The 20,278-nt window shown below is 42.5% G+C and overlaps 1 protein-coding gene across 1 annotated transcript in view; it reads right to left on the reverse strand.

Annotated features, from left to right (window-relative positions):
* Positions 1 to 20,278, reverse strand: part of CC2D2A (coiled-coil and C2 domain containing 2A) — a 432,763-nt gene that overhangs the window by 122,391 nt on the left and 290,094 nt on the right. The window contains exons 23-24 of the mRNA XM_086964074.1: positions 13,633 to 13,800; positions 6,572 to 6,671 (exon numbers count right to left, since the gene is read on the reverse strand). Coding sequence (XP_086820200.1) covers positions 6,572 to 6,671; positions 13,633 to 13,800 — 268 coding nt within the window. The remainder of the gene's footprint in view (positions 1 to 6,571; positions 6,672 to 13,632; positions 13,801 to 20,278) is intronic.

The raw sequence follows: 20,278 nt of genomic DNA on the forward strand, positions 1-20,278 counted from the left end.
ATCTGGTTCTGTGCATGCATGGGGTGTGTGTAACCCGGAGTCCCGTGGAGCAGATGTGTCTGGGTAGTTGGCGGAAGGAGATGCGACTGTTGAGGTAGGTGGGGCATAAGTTGTGTAGTGCCTTATGTCTGTGAGGAGTTTGAAGAGATGCTTTTATGTATCAGGAGACAGTGGATCTCCTTCAGGTGTGGTGTGATGTGAGTTCTGTGTGGGAGTGAGGATGAGGCTGGCCGCTAAATTCTGGATACTTTGAATGAGTTGCTTGGTGTTCCAGTGCAAGGTTGTAGGTTGGTCAAGTCTTTTCTTTAGACCTGATAATGTGCTCTGAGAGTTTCTGCTGGTTATCAGACAAAAGGATTATGCACCTAGCCACTGCATCAACCTTCACCTCCAGGCGCACTCAGGAGGCCTCAACCGTCTAAAGAGTATCATCCAGCTTATCGGGGTTCTTCGAGGCAGTGTCAAAGTGTGTGGTGACTAGTGAGGGTAAACAAATCTAGAGGGTCTTTGTGCACCCCATGACAATAGCCAATGTGCCACTGCTAACCTTTTGGTACTGAGGGAGGGGGGGGGGGGGGGGGATTTCTGCTCATGAGCAGCCTGGCCTGACACATCTCCCAGCCGGACCTGAGCATCACCAGTTAGCTTGTTTCCAGGAAAGGAAATAGCTGGGTACACGCCTTTGGAGCGTTGGCAGGTGCCTCCCAATCACATGCTTGAGTTGGGGTGGTGGGTACCCTGCGCACCCTCATTTGTGCTGTTACTAGAGAAGGCATCTATCTCCGGAAGGGTCCCTCGATATGGGATCTCAGTAGTTGTGTAGAGTACTCCAACAGAATAAAAGGGAAGAGAGTTGGGTCATATAGGAAGCGGGAGGGCTCCAGTTGTGGAGGCAAGGGATCCCTGTGTGAGCCAGAAGGCCTCACCCAAATGGACCCTGGGAAAAGATTCATGGCCAGGCCTCAAAATCTTGCAGGCCTCAGAGAGTGGCCTAATCTGCCTAGTCCACCATGAGTGGCCCTCTCAGTCATTGAGGGCCCTCTGAGTGGTCGACAACCTGACCCCAGCCACAGGTCCGGCCCCTCCCAACAGCAATAGGGGAGCATCCAGGAACCCACCAAGGTGGTGAACCTGCTCACCACAAGACGGTATCCCCGGGAGCTCACGTCCCCCGCTCACTGTCATGGCACTGTCGCCACCCAAGAGGATCCCAGCCTTTCAGGGAGCATGGTTCGAAAGCTTCATGGGCTGCTACGCAAACCAGGCCTTGCGGTCCGCAGGATCACTCACGACACAACGCAGGAAGAACACCACCACTGGAGCCCTTCTCTGCTCAGATGGTCCTGATCTGAGATGTGTGGGTCGCCTAATGTTGGAGGATTTAAGCTATATAACAGAGCCACTGGCCAGTAGCGCTCTGCTTAAGTGTCCGCCATGTTGGCAGCCCAAGCCACGTCTCTTCTCCCTCTCCAATCTAGCTTCTACTCATGACCTTGCTAAATCCTTCTGTTTCCAGAAAGTCAATTAGTCCAACCATCCTCCTCTACCAGCAACTCAGAACCTAGGGCATTCTGATTATGTAGTGCGCACTCACTGTAAATTAGTTTGCCTCCTGGTTATCATCCGTAACGTCTTGATCCACACCACCAGACTGAATCCTCATCTCTCTAAACCCTTAGTTATTTTACTTGCCAACCATTGTCAAAACAGCTAACATCTTTTGTCTCCGCCAAATGGTTTGCTTCTCAAGTTATCAATGTCCCCATTTGAACAAATCAATACTTTATGACTAGTTTCATCCCTACTTCACAACAGCTTTTGTCATACCTATGCAAAAGAATGAAACTGCTGACCCCTCCACCTTTTACAATCACAATCCTTTCTCTCCACAGTATTGGATATAAAGGTGGAGGGGTTCTGTCTACATTATGTATAACTGTGGGTGTAAACTGTCAGCATGCCACATTACTATATTTCTCAGTACCACAATCCAATATTATAGGGTATTTATTATGAGTAAACAGTAGAGAAGCCACTGTCTCCTTGGGCTCCAATTAAGGTTCACTTTTCTTTGTTCTACCAAGCAAAGTCAGGGTGCCTTGTGAAGCAGCAGATGTGGACCCTGTGGTTTCTATGGAGTGAGTTCCTGTGAGTCACAAGAGCAAGTAAATCCCACTCCCCCTTTCCTTCAGACACATCCTAAGAGCGGCAAAGGATGTGTGACAGATGTGGCAGTAGTAAATTCAGCAGTGCCCGCCTCTTGAGTTTTGTGGGAGGAAGAGCAGGAGGTAAAGATGGCTGTGCTGCTCATAGGTGAGCTGAAGTGATGGCAGGATGTGACTGATGATGAAGAGAGGAAGGTGTGCCAGAGGATACTTCAGCTGACATCGGCTGTTAAAGGCCTCACTGCTCTCAGAGACCTTCTACATTCCTGACCAAGGATGGAATCTCCCTTTTTTTACTCTAGACCCTAAAAGCCATCTGAATGACAGTTTTTTAAACATGGAGTTATCTTCCATACTCCACTCAAAGGCAGGCAGTGCTTCAACTCGCTCTGATCTGTGACAATTCTACTTGGGGCCTTTTAGTGGGGAGTTGACATGGTGGAAAAATGCAGGAATATGGACAAGTCCTTTAAACCATGCACCGTGGCCCATTATATGGGCGAAAAGGTCAGACTCCAATGACTAAAGGGAGTACAGTTGTTATTGAAATCTATTAATGCCCAGCATTCAGACCTCAATTTGAATACAAGTGATATTAAAGGGGTGGTGAAAGCAGCGGAGCTAAAATTAGAGATAATATCGATCCATGTAAAGGTCATGGTAAGAGAAATCGCAAATTCCACTTTCTAGATTCAGATACTAGAGGGACAAAGCCAGGTCACATAAAAAAACTCTAGAGGGAGCGGCAACCATTACTCAGCATACTGAAATTGGATCACAGAAAACATTTACTTGACAATCCAAGAAGAGATGCCAAGCTTTGTGTGTTGGGGGTGTTTCAATCCTTGAGGGAAGCTTGGCTGAGACTCTATCGACTGCATTTAACAGACATTTGAACTCTACTAAACAACAGCTAGTGCAAAACATCAAAGGGCTGCCTTCAGCACCTAAAAAAGAGGATTAGAGGAATGGATAGGAACTCTGAGATCTATGGAACATTGCACGAGGATATTGGTAACTGTTATTGATTAAAGACAGCAATAGTGGAGGAGAGTTGACTCCTCTTGTTCTTAGAACGCCAGCTGGATAATCTCACTAGGAAACGGTGGTTCAAGACCATCAAGAGTGACTTGACTACACAGTTCAAGGCACTGTCTAAAAGGGAAGAGGAGCTGTAGCAAGTAAGATAATGTGGTAAGGGGAAGGATAATTGCAAGAACTAATTTGGTTCATGAATGTTTTCCTGCATAATGACGTCTGCAAATCGACAGATAAATGGATAACTGTAAGTATGGTAGAGATCTGTGTGCAGCAATAAAATCACAGGTTCAAACCAGGACGCAGCCATCTCTCAACCTGCTACAAAGTTCAATAAATGAGATGGGTCATCCTATCTCGATCCCTTGACTTCAAGTTGATTGATGTCATGGCTTCATGCGTTCGATTGGTTCCACAAGATGGTAATATTCTTTAACAGGCTCTCTGCTGGCAGTCAATGAAGGTCTATTATAGTAGGAGATTGCACTGGCATTTCTCGAGTCATTTGATTAATCTTGGGGTTAATTGATATGTTCTTCACTTCAGCCTGAATCCAGAAAGCTGGTGGGTAAGATATTGCGGATCTCGCGTTCGCGAATTTTGCGGATTTGCGGATTCGCAATCCGCAAAATCCGCGAATTCCCGCGAATTTTTTTTTTTTGTGTTCGCCCGTGTTTCTGCCAGTTCGCGAGGGTTTTTACAATTTCGCAATTTGCGAACTTACCTGTCGGGTCGCATGTTTTGCGAACTTGTTGTTTCTACGTGTCCAGCCTGTTTGGGACACTCTTCTTCATCACTGCCACTCTCTGTCACCACTGCCACTCTCTGACTACTCATGCCACCCTCTGGCCCACCCATGCCACCCTCTGTTTCATCACCACACCCTCTGGTTGTCCAGTGTACATTATTTTCGGCAAAGCAAAGCACACCTTCCCTGCCTCAAGTGACCTGAATTAATTTGGGGCTGATTAATGTGTCACAGAATATTTTTTTAGCTGGCACCTGCTTCCTTAGTGCGCCCTGATTAGTGATCTTTTGCACTTGCTAAGTGCTTTCATTGTTGCAAAATTAGTTACAACACCTGCCCTGCCCCAACTGACAATAATGAATTAGGGGCTGATTAATGGATTTTAACTTCCAGCCTGGCTCCTGCTTGTCTCACTTAGCTGTAATTCAGGACCTTTGTGGCATATGTGTAACTATTCTGAGGTTCAGAGCAGGGTCACATAATAGTTTCAACTGGCAACTGAACTCTGGAGGGGCCCCTCAGGAAGCACTACAGGAAATGGCTACTAATGATGTGCCTGAACTTTTGAACCTGGTATGTAGTTACTTTCAGTTTTGCTAAGATCGTATTTCTGCAATTTTGCACTTATTCGCGGGGCGCGAACTCACACGAATAGTGCGAGCAGTGCGAGCAAAATCCGCTGCTCGCGGATTTGCGGATTTTGCGGGAAATTCGCAAATCTCGCGGATTGCGGATTTCCCGAAAATCCGCAAAATCCGCGAGCGGAACGGATTTTCCGCCCATGCCTACTGCCATCCAAGATCAAGAGGAACATGACTTAGTTGGTGGTATTCAGGGCAGCTTTGTTAAGGTATGGTTTTATTCTGCCTCAGAAAGACGTCTATTAACACAAACAAACTATTCTTGGTGATGTGGGTTTTGAAGGTGCAACGGGCGTTGATGATGCCAAGTGAATATGTGTTTATGGGTGCGCTATTTTTTGGGAAGTTTTATATAGCGCAAACTTGACCCGAAGATATTAGAGCACTTTACATGAGTACTAGTTGCGTTACAGACGGACACATTCATGTTGTTAGGCACAAGGAGATTAAGTGATTTGCCCAGAATCACAGGATGTTGAGCATCCCTGTTGTGGCTCGAACCCAGTTCCCTAGCTTCAAGGTCATCCGCTCTAACCATTAGGCCACATCCTCTTCCTAATATAAAGACACCCACATTCCTCTCTAACATCCTGCTTTCAAAGTTGGCTTGCTGGATTCTGTTGTCAAGGTGGAGGAATTTTGTCTTTTTGGGGTGTAGTTTGAGGTAGTTTCTCTGCAAAGAGGATTGAATAAGTATGAGGAAGTCTTTCAGTCAATCTATATCCTTGCTTGCAGACTTCTAAACACACCCAGCTTCTATTTACATATACTGCTTTCAATCTTGATTTGTTGGGTGTCTTTGGGGAGGAAGATTCCTTTTTTCTTTTAGCCTATAGGCCGAAATAGTCTCTCTGAATATAACATTGATGAAGTCTTTCAGCCTATCAATAGCATTGCTTGGGAAGATTTTGTCTATGGTTTTGGACCTTTCATACATTGGTGAAACTTGATCCCTTAGTTGGTGGGCAGGACTACATGTGTTATTTGAAAATCATGATGTGCGATTAATCCTTGGGTTACCCTGCAAGCCGTAACTAGGTGTTGGATCTGGACCAGCCAAAATAGATGATAGGGTGCAGAGGTAAGAGAAGAATCCATGTAGTTCTGTGTTGTAATGCAAGAGGGCTTGTATGAGGAACCAAACAAAATGTAACAGAAATAATATGGTGTCAGTTCTGAATACTCAAGAAAGTTTTCAAGAAAATGTGCTGCAGATATGCAGTGTCAATGAAATGCATGTTTGCTCAACAGTTTGGGTTTAAGCTGCCTTTACCAAAGTTAGAAGAGAAAAACAGGTGGTATCAGGCAAGGCCTGAATGACTTTGCAGTAGGTATGGGATAACGTCATTGTACTTCAGGCTTAAATGCAGCTGAGACAGTCTGAGAGGCCTGGAGATTGTGTTCATACAGCTCCTGATGGGGCATCTACCAGACGACTTGAAATCTTTGTATCCAGCTATGTGCCAACTGGAAAGTAAATCCTGTTTGAAGAATACTACTGTGTCTGTGTACTTTATCATTTGAACATGGTTCCATCTTTCTACAGTCGTCACAAGTTAAATGTGGACCCCAGGACTATGTATAGCTGAGCTGGTAACGCAGTCACAAATACTACACAAAAAAGGTGCTTGTGTGAGGGAGTCAGTGAGACCTCTTGGCCTGCGGTACGGTGATCATTGTGGATAGTTGTACATATTTTATGTTTTAATAGATCACTGCACAACTACAGTAGTCTTCTTGTGGAATTGCATTTAATTTACATTAATGTTGGTATGCACACTGATGTAATTAGGTTCTACATAGAAACATTGCATGTAAGTGTAAAACTATCTTGTGTTGCTATCCAAAAATTCTGAACATGTAAACCATTGGAGTATGTAGTGGCAATTATCATTGGCCGATCACAATCTCCTCAGTAAATAAAAGATATACAATATCATCAAAGAAATCACCATCTGAAACTTTCAATTGAGCAATACCTGGTTGGCCCCTGGATCATTATTCAAGTTCTGGGGTGATGGAGAAGGCACAAGGCTTTCATTAAAAGACCTTGAAGCTCTGGATGATGGCTGTGGTTTGCTAGGGACAAAAAAACACAAAGTATAGTCATGATTATTAGTGCATCATACACAGTTCTAGTTCTTTATACAGTACACATTTCCTAGTTTCGATGTGCAGGTGCAGAAGGACACATCTGTAGCATAGCAGACAGATCAGGTGAATGCATATGGAGTATGCACCTCCACTATGGATGAAAGATAATACCTATTTATGTGTTTTCCCTAACTTAAAAATCTATTTTACCATATGTATGTTATGTAACATGGGGAAATGTAATGCTCTACTAATTCTCTGCAAAAGTTACTCAAATACGTATTTGGGTCTGATGACTGTAAGAATTTTACCCAATTAAAACATGCTATATTCATTTTTAATAAATTAAGATAAAAACATGGTTTAAATGTATGCTTCCACTCCAAAGATACACTTTCAAAATTAAAGAAAAGATTAATTGGAAAGATCAGCCATGAAAAGGATAAACATTATTGTACCTGTGAATTTCACCGTGAAATGGTATGCATAAGTGCAGAATTACAAAAAAATGCAACCCTATATGTCTATGTTATATCATCACAATCCAGATTTGTCTAAAATTTCAGAACAATGGACTAATGAAAATGTGGCAATATAGTATTAGTATCCCAGCATGGATTGTAATGCGACCTACTCTATATAATTTAGCATTTCAAGATATAAAACATGGTGTATTAATCTACCCAGGCTTAATGAATTTTAAATGGCGTTTTTTGCGTAAGAGGTTTATAAATATTAAATGCCCAAAAAACTTTGCACTTTATATTTAATCCACAGACTAACAGACACTTGTAGAATATACAAGATTTTTAAACATTTTGAGTTGTAATTTTAACAACTAATTATGTTCTTTTTGTATTTCTGTACATTGACCAGGTTTGTATGTCTACATTATTATGATTTTTATATAGCAAAATAAACTTGAAACTGTAAGCATGTAGAGATTGTGTGCTGAACTATGGGTGAAAAGTAACCTAAATCAGACTCAAAGTATACACATATGAGAACTGTTGACTTTCCTGGCATCCCCTGCTTAAGTGAGAGTGTTCTGTGTCAGAATTGACTGCAGGGTGTGTGGCAAAGAGAGGCCACGCCAATGCAGTATAGCCATAGGTAATGCTGATGCCTGTATGGGTGGGGAGTCTACAGTTGCGTTGCCTTGGTGATAGCAGTACGTTTTTTCTGTTGCAGGAATTTCTTGTCTCAGTCATGGTATTTTTCTGCAAGGTGCCTGTGTTACTCCCCTGTCTTTTGTTCCCCCTTAGTTTGTTATCTGTCATGTTAACAATGAGAAATGAAGAAGTACTGAGTTGTGTTTCATTTCTTTCTTGTTTCTGTTGATCTGTAAGCAAGAAAAGTGCTAAATTCTGTGTTGGCAGAAACTGTTAAGGCAGCAGTAGGCACTGATTAAGCTGGGGTGGTAGAACTCCACTGGTATGTGTGTTATTTTTACACTAATTCTGCTAGCATGTAGCAGCATCCCTGCTGGTAATAGGCCTTTAGTGCTTGTAAGCTAAAATGTCCATTCTTGCCGTGAACTAGCCTGAAGCGAATCTATAAGCATTGGAAAAGAACACTGGCTGAGGATGGAGAATTACAGAAAACAATTTCGGAGACTTGGAATACCTTAAGCATGGTCTAGGTACGTTTTGCATTTTTGAAGTACTTGCACATCTGGGAGCTGCATCTGTGCTTTTGGTGGAATTACATGAAGACTGCAGTCACATGGTCAATTTTTGGGGGAAGACAGACAAGTGTCCTGCTTAGATTTGATTGTGATACTCCACGCTACCACTGTGGATAAGATAGAAATGCCCCCAATTGGATCCACTGTGAAGTGAATGGTTTCTTGCTAGGGGAGTGGGGATAACCAGATCTTGAAATGATACCCTTGTAGCATAATCATTCTTCTATTTTATTTCCACCTTCAAATTATAGGTCAGATAAACAACCAGGCAGGAGAATAGGGACCCCCAACGAAACCAGGAACCTTACCCAATAAGCCATCATGCAAATAGGGGGCAGCCGAGCGACTACAATGTCTGTTTAACTAATGTCCCAAGACTAAAGCAGGGTGCCAGGGAAGAGCGGACTCTCTTATAAATAAGGCAATTCATTGGATCAGATATAACAGAGAGTGCCTCTCCGTCATAAGATCCGATATATATAATACGGAGCGGTTGCATCAGGAGGAGGGGGTCTTGGATGACATAAAACTAACGCTACAATCAAAAATAATTGCCAAACATTTAATTACCATGAATTTACGTTCCCACTCTTTATTCATCTCCAAAATTAGTCTCAGACAGAATAGAACTAGTTCAGATAGATGCAACTTTACCATAAAAGCAAGAGAGGGCCCAAATAATCTTGACACTGCAGATTGACTGAACCTGCAGACAAGCTCACATTCTGTGGGGGCGGGGGACGGGACTTCCATTTCGACATATGGGGACCATTGTCTAACAAAACCAGATATCCAATCTAGCCAGTATACACATCATGAAAGAAAAGATCTTGAAGGAAGCAAAGTTATTAACATCTTGAGACACAAGGGTTGGATCACACAATTATCACTGCTTGCCTACCTAACACACCAAGCTGTTCAACATCTGGAGGTGTGAGGATGGTCTCTTGGAACATAACAGGACTGCCTAAAAAACCTTTTGAGCCTGGTTGGCAGGATTATATTGATAACTTTGACTTCTGCCTCTTCCAGGAGACATGGGAGAGGGAGCCATTATACAAAGTGGGCTACAGAACATTCAGCATAGAGGCCCAGCAGCTAGGCAAAGGTAGACTGTCAGGCCGGCTACTGATTTGGGTAAAAAAAACACATACATCCAGCTATAGAAATCGTCCCAACTAATTTAAATGATTTCCTGGGTCTAAAATTGAGTTTCCCAAATAGGTCCCAGATGTACAATTTTAATATATATATATAAGGCCAAGGGAGCGTTCAAAAGAATTGTTAATAATACAAGAACTGGATGAAATCCTCGATTCTAACGTACCACATGGGCCCACTATAGTCGGGCGAGACTTTAATTGTTGCTACGAAACGCTACTAGGATTAGATACCATCTTTGAAGATGAAGACTTGGCAAGGGGGATCCCACCACTCAGAATGGAAAAAATGGTGGGGTGCTCTGTCTCTGCAATGCAAATATTCAACTTCACCATAGAGAAAGGCCTAAGGTCTTGCAATGGCAGATCCCCCTTTAACCTTGAATGCTTAAATACTTTCTCTAGAGGTCACTCTGTATCCCGAAAAGAGTACATTATGATAAGCGTAGCGCACTGGGCTAATATACAGGATTTTAAAGTAGATGACAGAAGAGAAAGTGACCACTTCCAACTGTGTACAGACTTGGTGGAGAAATGGTTTCTGACACATTCGTCGCCACAAACCGAAATGAGCGATGACATCATAGTGCCCTTCGTAAGCAATAATAGATAGGCAGTAAAATGGCTAATTATTGTTGACCAAGTTGAACCCCTCACCAAAATATACAACATCTTTAGTGATCTTCTAGTCTCTTTTTTAAACCTTAGTACTGAAAATGTATCTATAACCCAGATTCCCCAAAAACTGATAGAAAACATAAATCCTTATTTTACCAAAGCACAAACAGGGAAAACTCATCGTAAGGTTGAAACCAGACCATCCAATACTTGGTTTAATAAAGAATGTGTAGTGGCTAAATAACGCCTCATTAAGGCAATTAAATCTAAAGAGATAGCTGTGATCAGAGACAAAAGAAATATATATAATAAAACCCTGAAAGTAGCTCGAAGAAACTGGGAAGATGCCAGCTGGGAGGAACTGATAGTAGCAGCAAAGGCTGGCGGATCATAGCCCACGGTAGCAAAACAAATAAATCGGCCCAGGACTTCCATTTAGACCCCTCCACATGGAAAACACACTTTGCTAATTTGAATGCACCGCTAAAAGTGGTATATAAAGTGCCCAAAGGTAGCGCTGAGGGACTGCTGACTCTAAATGAGGTTGAGCCAGTACACTTTAGTATAGAAGATACCAGACTAGCGATCAAGTCATCTAAAGCTCAAGGACCCAATAAGATACCTGGGGACCTTTTTAAACATTCACCGGAGGTGTGGGCACCATATATAAATCTTCTATGTAACGCAATTGCCAGGGGACAACCAATTTCAGAGTCCTGGAAGGGAGTGGAAATCGTTCCGATTTATAAGAAGGGCAGTAGAGACGATCTCGCTAACTATAGACCCATAAGTCTGATAGATATATTACAAAAAGTCTATGCTAGGCAAATCTTGGATATGCTAGCCGACTGGATGAACAAAAACAATGTTCCTTCATCTTGCAAGGCGGGCTTTAGAAGGAAAACTAGCACACTAGACCAAGTGTTAGACTTGTAACTATAGTGTGGAAATATACAAAGTTGAGACCTGGCCACTTACATGTCGTCTTTATCGATTAAAGGCCGCATTTGATTCAATCACTAGAGACCTTTTATGGATAAGTTTGTTACCATAGGGAGTACCTAAGGAGCTTTTAATTCAATTGATTAGGCTCCATGAGGGTAACTTTGCAAAAGTCAGCAGGGGCAAAAGTGGGGATCACGCGGAGGAAATACCAGTCAAGAGAGGGATGCGTCCTGGCGCCAACCTTGTTTCTTTTATATGTTAACGACATGGTCAAGTTTCTCCAAATATCACAACATGATTCCCCAAAACTTGGAGGGACTCACATTTGCGCATGAAAATTTGCAGATGACACAAATCTGTAATCCCAAACCCCAAAAGGCTTGCAAAACCTCTTAAATTCACTAAATGAATATTGCATACAAAAAGGTCTGGAAATCAACCCAGGTAAAACAAAACATAGGGCTATAAAACCCCACAAATGTTTTAAAAACAACATAGCCCTGAAAGGAGTGACCTTAGAGCGTGTTCCGTTTTATTTAAACTTTCATAGAACCCACAGATAATGACATCGAAAACAATTGTATTGCAAAATTCTGCTCCAATCATAAAAAAACAGTATGCAACAATGACAAAGGAAGTATCACTAGCCCTGGAAGTTTACAAGTCCAGAGTGCAAACTGCAGCACTATGTGGTTCAGAGCTGAGGGGTGGGGAAAATCACTCTGCTTTAATTGTGGGGGAAATAAGGTTTAAAAAAGGTTTGATGCACTTCCTCAAAATACTCTTCTAATCCAATTAATATATGACCTGGGTATAAAACGACTTGAACACAAGGCTATTTGGATGACCCTGTCATACTGGATCAGAATCTGGACCACAGATAAACTAGTAAGATATAGACAAACATTGAGTGAGTTACTGACACTTGACACTCATAATACTTTTCCCTGGTTGGCATACATCCGCCAGTGGTTCTCTAATTTAAGTCTGAGCAGATTCTGGGAAAACCCGAGCCTGCTGACACCTGATTCAAAATGGGAAAATAAAACCATTTATTGGAATTTCATTTGGCATTGATTCATCTCAAATAGTACATCAGGAACCCTCACAATCCGATTCCTGCTGTTGAAAACTGCTTATTTCGAACCATTTTAAGACGATATTGAACCCCAACTGGCAAAAATGTTATACCTGAAATTCAGGTATGGTATGCTACAGATAAAATCTTTTAAATCAAAATAGGGACAGCAACAGAAGGGAGACAAAGACTCTAACTGTACTTGGTGTTATCTGAGGGCCAAGGATGATATCACTCATGTTTTATTCTTCTGTCCTAAATATACAAACCCCAGAAGAAAGTGGATAAAACCTCTAGGCAGAAGCATGAATATTAAAAAATTTAATGATATGTTGCGTATATTGAAAACTGATTCCTCAAAACTCATTGTCTTGGGTGTTAGTAGATTTTTATTAACTGCAAACTTTATAAGAATGAAGGAAGAGCAACATTTTTTAAGATATTATATGTTATTTTTAAACATGAGTAGCCTCAGGGATCACTATCCTGGTATTAGGATGTGTATTTCAAAATATGGATCTCTGAAGGCATATTTTATTGAGATTTAATTATAATGAATTCAGTGGTGTTATCGAAGCATTGTCGAATATTCTTAATAGTGAACTTTTAAATAAGAGTATTCACTAATTTGCTTTTGGCTCTTTGTGAAATATATGGTTAAAAATTGTATATGGTGTCTACATTTTTTCCTCAAATTTAACCAAAATTCTCTTAATTGTGTAAATATAGCCCATGCCATCCTATATTGTGAATAATATGATAAAAATGTATTTTAATTGTTTGTTATAAGGTAGAACAAGCCTGCACTTGACACTTTATAGAATCTAACGCTTAATATTGCACGTAGGAAACTAAACAAAACTTCAATGATAAAAACAATTGAAGATTTCCAACTATGTAAAATGTAGCACACTGATACATAACTTTGCTGCTGCCAATTTAAATATTAAGAGGATTAATGCACTGAACTAGCATTGCTTATCAATGTTTTTAGTGTTTTAACTATGCTTTGATGCTTCTTTGGATCGAATTAAGTTTTTCTGAATCTGAAAAAAACAACCATATTTCTATTTGGTGGTAAAGCAGTTATTTTATTAAGATTAATTTATCGATCATTCACATAATTAACCTTCAACAAAAAATATATTTGTCTGGAAAAAGTATATTATAGATCAAAAATGGTTTCCCCATTATGATTCCTGCACTTGAATACACATGCATTAAACACAGCTCCCCTGCATCTATGTTCAAGGATCCTGCTGCAGTTAAAGGATGTAAGCAAGTTGTAACCTGCTGATATTAACCAGAATAGCTATTGTATAGTGACGAATTTTGCTATGTATAAGATAATGTTGTGCCCGATAGTTGATTTGGTCTAATTTTAAAATAAGTTTTTTGTCTGTGAAACGTCATAAAGAAACACGAACTATCAACAAATTAAAAGCAACAAATGCTTACCTTGCAGATGGTTTTCTTACAGGAATGTCAAAAGCACGAACAATGTTTACTAAGACTTTGATGTTGCCATCTGATAGGTTCTGGGCTGTCACTTTTTTCCTTTCTTTCCGTCTTGGCTTTAGAGGTCGCTTAGGCTCAGCAAGCTTGAAAAGGCCAAATCCTAACAAACTGGTAAAATAATGAATTGACACTTCAGAAAATGATTAATAGTTGACATTGTTCATCATTGAAAAAAATGCAGCTAGAATATTAAGGTAAATATGATTCTAGCAGGAGAAAGAATGTTTAAGTATAAATGTCTCTGCTAAGGCTTCACCTTTCAGCACAGACCGAATTATTGCTCTGTGTTGATTGCAAAAAGACATCTACTAATCCCTTCCTATCTGCAGAGCAGCATGGACCGCGCCCTATGCAACCAAGAGCAGCATGCAAATACACCTCAGCTCAGAGTTACTGCAAGGATTTCATGGATGATTAATATTTTGCCTATTCTTTCTTTGTTGATGAGAATGTTCATATTAGGTGAGACAAATCATTCACTCATATTCATCTGTGCATGAAAGTTTTAAGCCAGTTCTGCCAGCTAACTTCATTTGGATTGGACTTGGAAGGAGAAAGGATACTTACGATACCGACCAATACCCCTACTTCCATCTATGGGTGACATTTGTGGAAGAGGCATCAATATTGGGTGCACTGCTAGGATTAATTACTGCTTAGCTTTCCAGCATGCGGTAGAAAGAACCCCTGAAAACTGGCACCTTCACTGGGTATTTATTAGCTATATTCCTATTATTTTTAATCCCTCGAGTCACGTGTGACGGTGGTAAGATTTCCGTTAACTGTCAACCAGAATACTGACAGAATACTGTCTGGTGCCTATTCAAGTACTTATCAAGGCCTGTATACTGTTTTTAAGGTGTGTGATGAGGAAAAAGGAGGACGTACACTAATAAAGGACATTGGTTAGTAATCCCGGCTTCACCACTTTGTTCAGCCTGCTAATGGTAGTACTTCCATTATAAATGTGCATACTGGACATATTGGTGAACCTAGAAGTAAGCCTTTTTAAAACCCATTTTTTGGTCGAGCTTAAACAGCGCTTGTGCTGTTAGGCGATCTGTTGTCTGTACTTTGTGGGGTCTGACTACTCCAATGCTTTGGATTTGCTGCTGTATGTCCTTTAGAAATCATAGCCTGCAAATGGCTACTGGTGGATGCATGTCCCACCTTTCTCGCAAGTATATTCCCACTGAGTATAGCCGCAGTAGCGAGCAGGGATGCACACGCTGTGTGCCTGCCTTTATCTTCGAGTTTATTTGGCTGGCAGTGGTGGCTGCCTACTAAGCAGTGCGCTGTTGGCTTTCTGCTGCAATATAAACCTTCACCAACTCTGAGCCTCCGGGCGCTCACGCTGCCAACATGTACAACGGCGAGGAAGGGGCGTGTGAGCTGTTCACTATGTGTCATTTCCGCTGTCTGCTGGCAACCGTGTTATGGGGCCTAGAGGCCAGGTTTAGAATGTTAGGCTAAAATTTGGACTGACTCTAACCGGGCTCCTGCCTCCTCGACGCCGGCAGCATGCTCGCCCCGACCGCACACGCTGCTGCCTGCTCCTCCTAAGCACACGTCTCTCCCATGCCAGCATCAACCTCGTCCAACGCCACTACTGGCCACCCTAAACAGCTCTGCCAAGCATCATGCATCACGCGGTAGACTAACACATTTAAGTGTGGTGGTCCACATCACCGCACTGAAATGCAAAGTCACTCATTATATGCATTTGCGCCTGCCCCCGGGCTGTCAAGCCATAGCATTGCAAATTCCAATGCGGCAATGTTGGAGGCTCCCATGTTGCGCGAGGTCTTGGTAGAATTTATGGCGCTCTGGCGCCTCTCACACATTGTGGCCCCTCCTCCGAGATGGAAAAGGAAAGGAAAAGCTAGTGCAGCAATGTTGGAGGCTCGCAATGCTGGTACTTAAAGCTGGAGAGTGGAAGCTTGCTGCTCAGGGAGGGTAGGGATGGCTTTCTGAACAGTGCTTGTGCTACAATGTAATAATTTGCACTCGATGTCAGCAAGACGACTTTCAATAGCCATGGTACGTCATGTCCTGCTGGCGACTGCGGCGCAGCGGGGGTCATACAGCAGAGTTACTGTGCGGCAAATGGTAGTTCCGTTCGCACCACCGCTGTAAAATTTAAAATGAACATTGTGATCCCGCGAGGACTGGACTCACCCTCAACTCAAGGGATCAAGGTGGCCGCGATGGAGCGCAGAGCAGACGAGCACATCACTCACGGGCGGTGGAGCTGGTGAGTACCTTTAATCATTGCACGGGCTGCAGTAAGTGATTACTTATTAGTCAGGGAGAGGGCGGGGTTCACACAGCCACGCTGTGGGACAGGGAAAAAAAGAGTTTCTTGAAGGCAACAGTGTCAACTCCCACAAGAAGTCAATAAAAAATTTCCCTGCACATCGCTTTGATGTAAAAATCCTTGCTGAGTATAAGCGTCTCTCTGTAGCCCGCTGCAGGTTCCCGATAGGCGGGAATCTCAAAGGTATCAGAGGGGTGCCAGAAGGAACATGTTTGTTGAGAGGCCCTCTCTGCAGTCTTTTTACTCCCTGGGTCCTGCGTCTGATCACTCCACACTCACTCAGTCTCATTTGGGTTATCGCCCAGCAACGGCTACACTGTTCCACTGAGCGCCGCCGCAACGAGCGTTGCTGTACAAGTGCCTTAAATTACTTGATTTTTACCCGCTGCACGTCTATACTTATTTCAGCACGGACGTCTTTCTGAGCTGCCTTCTGTGTCCTGCACTCTAGGAACTGTGCAGTCAAGCAGTCTCTCTCTATTTCAGCAGTGACTCACGTTAGTGCACAATACTGTAGTGTAAGAGAGTCGGGAGGATGGGTGTGCCATACCAGTCGACTAGCACTGCATGCAATGTGCCTCATTATAGCGCCATGGGCGGCACTCTGCGCCAAATAAAACAACAATCTGTCCAGCAGGGGGGCCGTCCCAGCCAGCTTAACAGTATGACCAGGTTACTTGGGCACTACATTAGTGCCCTTCAATTTCTAGTGATGCTTTGCAGCAGTTTTAAAATCTTTTTCTCGTTGTTAAAATGGCTGTAAATTCTGGCTGTTTTCCTCCTATTCATTGCTTTATTTTGCTCGCAAATAAGTGTCACTCATGGTCATTAAAATGTCACATTGAAATTATGAAAATGTCACACATAGCAATCTGAAACCTTGGCAGCTATGCTTAAATCGCACTCCTCTCTCCTGACCCCTTCACATTTCGGTCACTACTGGACTGCGGATAACGCACTCTGACCACGCCGTGTGCCCACCTCGCCGCCTTCGCCTCTGTATCGCAGGGAACATGCTCAGCCCATGCCGTTGCCCGCCACTGAACATTCAGTTCCAGACTGCAGAATCTACTGGTCCTCCGACCCGTCTGCAGTTTTTGACCCGCGATGGCAAATCCAACGGTGGAATGACAAGACTCTTAACGAAGAAGGCACACATGACCTGGGGGCTCACCTTAGCACTTAAGTCCCGGGGGGCCCCCAGGTCATTGGGCGCTTCAAAAAATGCTTTCCAATCCCCTTCCTACCATTTCGTGGGCCTGCTGACCACCCGCCTCTCGCTCAGCCCCCGGTAGGTGTTTGTCATGATCCCCTTGGTGGTCCTGCTTCGCCTCGCTGCCCGCACGCTGATTAGTGGTCGAAGATTGATACTCCTTATGGCGTATTAAAGAACAGGGATCTAGTATTGTTTAAGAAGTAACAAACGCCTAGACACCTGTTATCGGTGTACCTTCCTTCCCAGCCTGCCCCCTACACGGCTAATGTTTTATTTTCAACATCTATTAATCCAGCTGTTGCTGCTAGTATTTGTGGAAGTCACAACAACCTCACAGTCTGTCCTCTATATCTAGCACCCACCTTTCTTTCCTTCTGTTTTTGTCCCGACTTTGCATTTCTCATGCACCTTATTTGAACACTGGGTACACACACAGCATTTCCTATTACTGTTGGTTGCCCCTCCCCTCCCCTCCCAAGAAGAGGTTCGCAATGGAGGCCTTAAGAGTTTCTAATTTTTCAAGGCCAGTCCCTTGCTACCTGTCTATCCTTTAGATTTCAAGATGAATCACAGGCATTTTGGTGAACTTTCTTGGGGATGGGGACTGGGAGTGTTGCGAGGCGGCTGGAGGTCGGAGTAGATAACTGAATACTGTATAGCAGAGAGCCATCAGCTGGTAACAACTATCGATTGGCTGAATTGACCAGAAGCAGCATTGGAGTAGATGAGCAGAGGATCAAACAGTAGACAATTGACATACATTTATCCTTTAAAACTTGTAGAATTTTCTGAGAGGACAATATAGGAGTTCCATAGAGGGACACATTGAACAAGAGTGTTGTTGATTTTGAGTTATGCCTAGATAATGGAGTATTTTTTTTTTGGTAGCCAGTTTTGGGCATCTAGCCTGCTGATGTGAGTTTGCCAGTTTGAGGCAGTTGAGTTGCCGTGCCTTTAAGGCTGGCTGCAATTAATTTAATCATAGGCACTGGAATTATGCAGCAAATGACGCATTGTATGCAGCATAGCGAAGCATATTCTGTGGCAGTATTGTAATATATTGGTATTTAAACACTGATTAATACGGTCTGGGCAAAAATTAGACCAATTTTGGAGCAAGTTTAACGCCCACCTATATTAATCGGCATCTGAAAGGTGACATCTTATTCTTTACAAAGAGGGTCTGGCACTGCTCTGTATCACTATGGCATTTTTAAGTAACCTTGGATTAGTTTGATCTAGAAACAGATATATTTCTGAAATCTGCAAATATTGGACCAGGTGTTGAATTATCTGCTGGCCCCTGGAATAATGCAATTCTGTGCCCAAGCCCTTTTTCACATAATTGTGGATTGTACATTTTTGCCACCCAGTTCATTATCTGCTGCATAAACAGCAGATATTAACATTTCAAATTTTGTTTGTAGCTTGAACAGATCAAAGTTATTAAAAATGCAGCAAGGTGTTCGCACGCAGTGAAATGCCCTTCACAGCAGTTAACTCTTCCTCTTTCATTTGCACATATCTGTATTTGGGTATCAAACCGATAGTAAGGTGAAATCATTGCCCAGGCAGTGTTTACGGTATGTACAGACGACAAAAGAATAAATACTACAAAAATTGTGCTGCATTATGTACGTCACATAGTTTTGCCTTTCCTTGCTTCATAATTTGGTGCTTCTGTGCCACATAATTTGGTGCTTTCCTGCCACATAATTCCAGTGGTCTCGGTTATTTGATAAGTACTGTCAATACATATCAATGTGGAAATGTCCGCTGCATTGCAATATTTTAGTGTCCGTGGTATGGTCCTCCGTTTAATCAGTAGCTGGATAGGGAGCCAGCAAGATGCCCTTCATGAAGAAAAGATTTTCCTTGCACTTCTGTCATAGTGGCTTGGGGCTTTTTTAAATAAATCTACGAAGAGGAGCTTTGTTTTGAGGGGGAATTTCTATAACTACCATTGATAATACACTAAGTGTGAACTTCATCCATTCAGCAAGGACAATAATACACAGCAGAATGGATTGTGTTCTTGATCAAGCGCTGACCTGTGCAACAAGGGACATACTACACATTGTATGGAGTACAACCAGTTTCTAACAGCCTCGCAGTGTGTTTCCTCTGTGCGGTGCTTTAAAGTGCCCAAGAAGGGTCATTTTCCCTCTGCATCCTGAACTGGCCTCACAGTCAGCACTGGCCCCATTTGTCCTTTTAGCAGGGTGTGAGGGGAGCAGAAATAAGGCTGGGGCACCGAAACAAAAGTGCCCCTATTAGTCAAATGAATATCTAAAAAGAACAAGGATTTGCAAATGAATTGGTCTCGCATTTGCAAGAGTTTGAGCTATTGCCATTGTCAATGGCTTGCGAGAAGCAATGCTGGCAGTAAAAGAGATACAGTAACTGCCAGCCTTGCTTCGCGAAAGCAACAACTATAAGAACAAAGTGCATGTTTACGCACCGCTTGTAGGTTTTCAAAACATATAAATAAAAGGCATTGTCATTTACAATGCCAATAGCTTAAACTCTCGCAAATGTGAAACCTATTGCATTGCAAATGCCTGTTAAAAATAGGCCATCTTTATTAATAACAGATGGTTCTTTTCTTCAAGGTTAGATTTTATGTTGTAATGAAAAAATGTAAATTTCCAGCAACTTTTCTTCTCATTAAAGTATTCTTTGCTGGTGTCTTGATCTTATAGCCATGAACACACTTAATTTCGGGAACCTCGGAAAAGCCAGTCCCATGCACCAATATTGAGTGTGATCTGTCCAGGTCCAGTACATTATTCAATTGTTGCTTTTGAGCTGCTCAACTGTCGACTTGAAGTTGAAGCTCTACGGAATCTTGCCAGAAGAGTGGCTGCAGGACGCCTAAACCTCAGCCAAGGATCTCGACAGAAAAATAAGCCTCGTTTATTTGAGATGTGGGGTGGAATTATTTGCCATTTGAAAAATATTTTGCTTGACAGATGCTTGAAGAGGACCTTATTTCAGGCTTAAATTGCGAAGATGGAGTACCTTTCAAGGATAAAGGGAGATCCTTAGTGGGA

This window comes from Lissotriton vulgaris, chromosome 3_2 (genome assembly GCF_964263255.1).
Source record: "Lissotriton vulgaris chromosome 3_2, aLisVul1.2, whole genome shotgun sequence".
NCBI lineage: Eukaryota > Metazoa > Chordata > Amphibia > Caudata > Salamandridae > Lissotriton > Lissotriton vulgaris.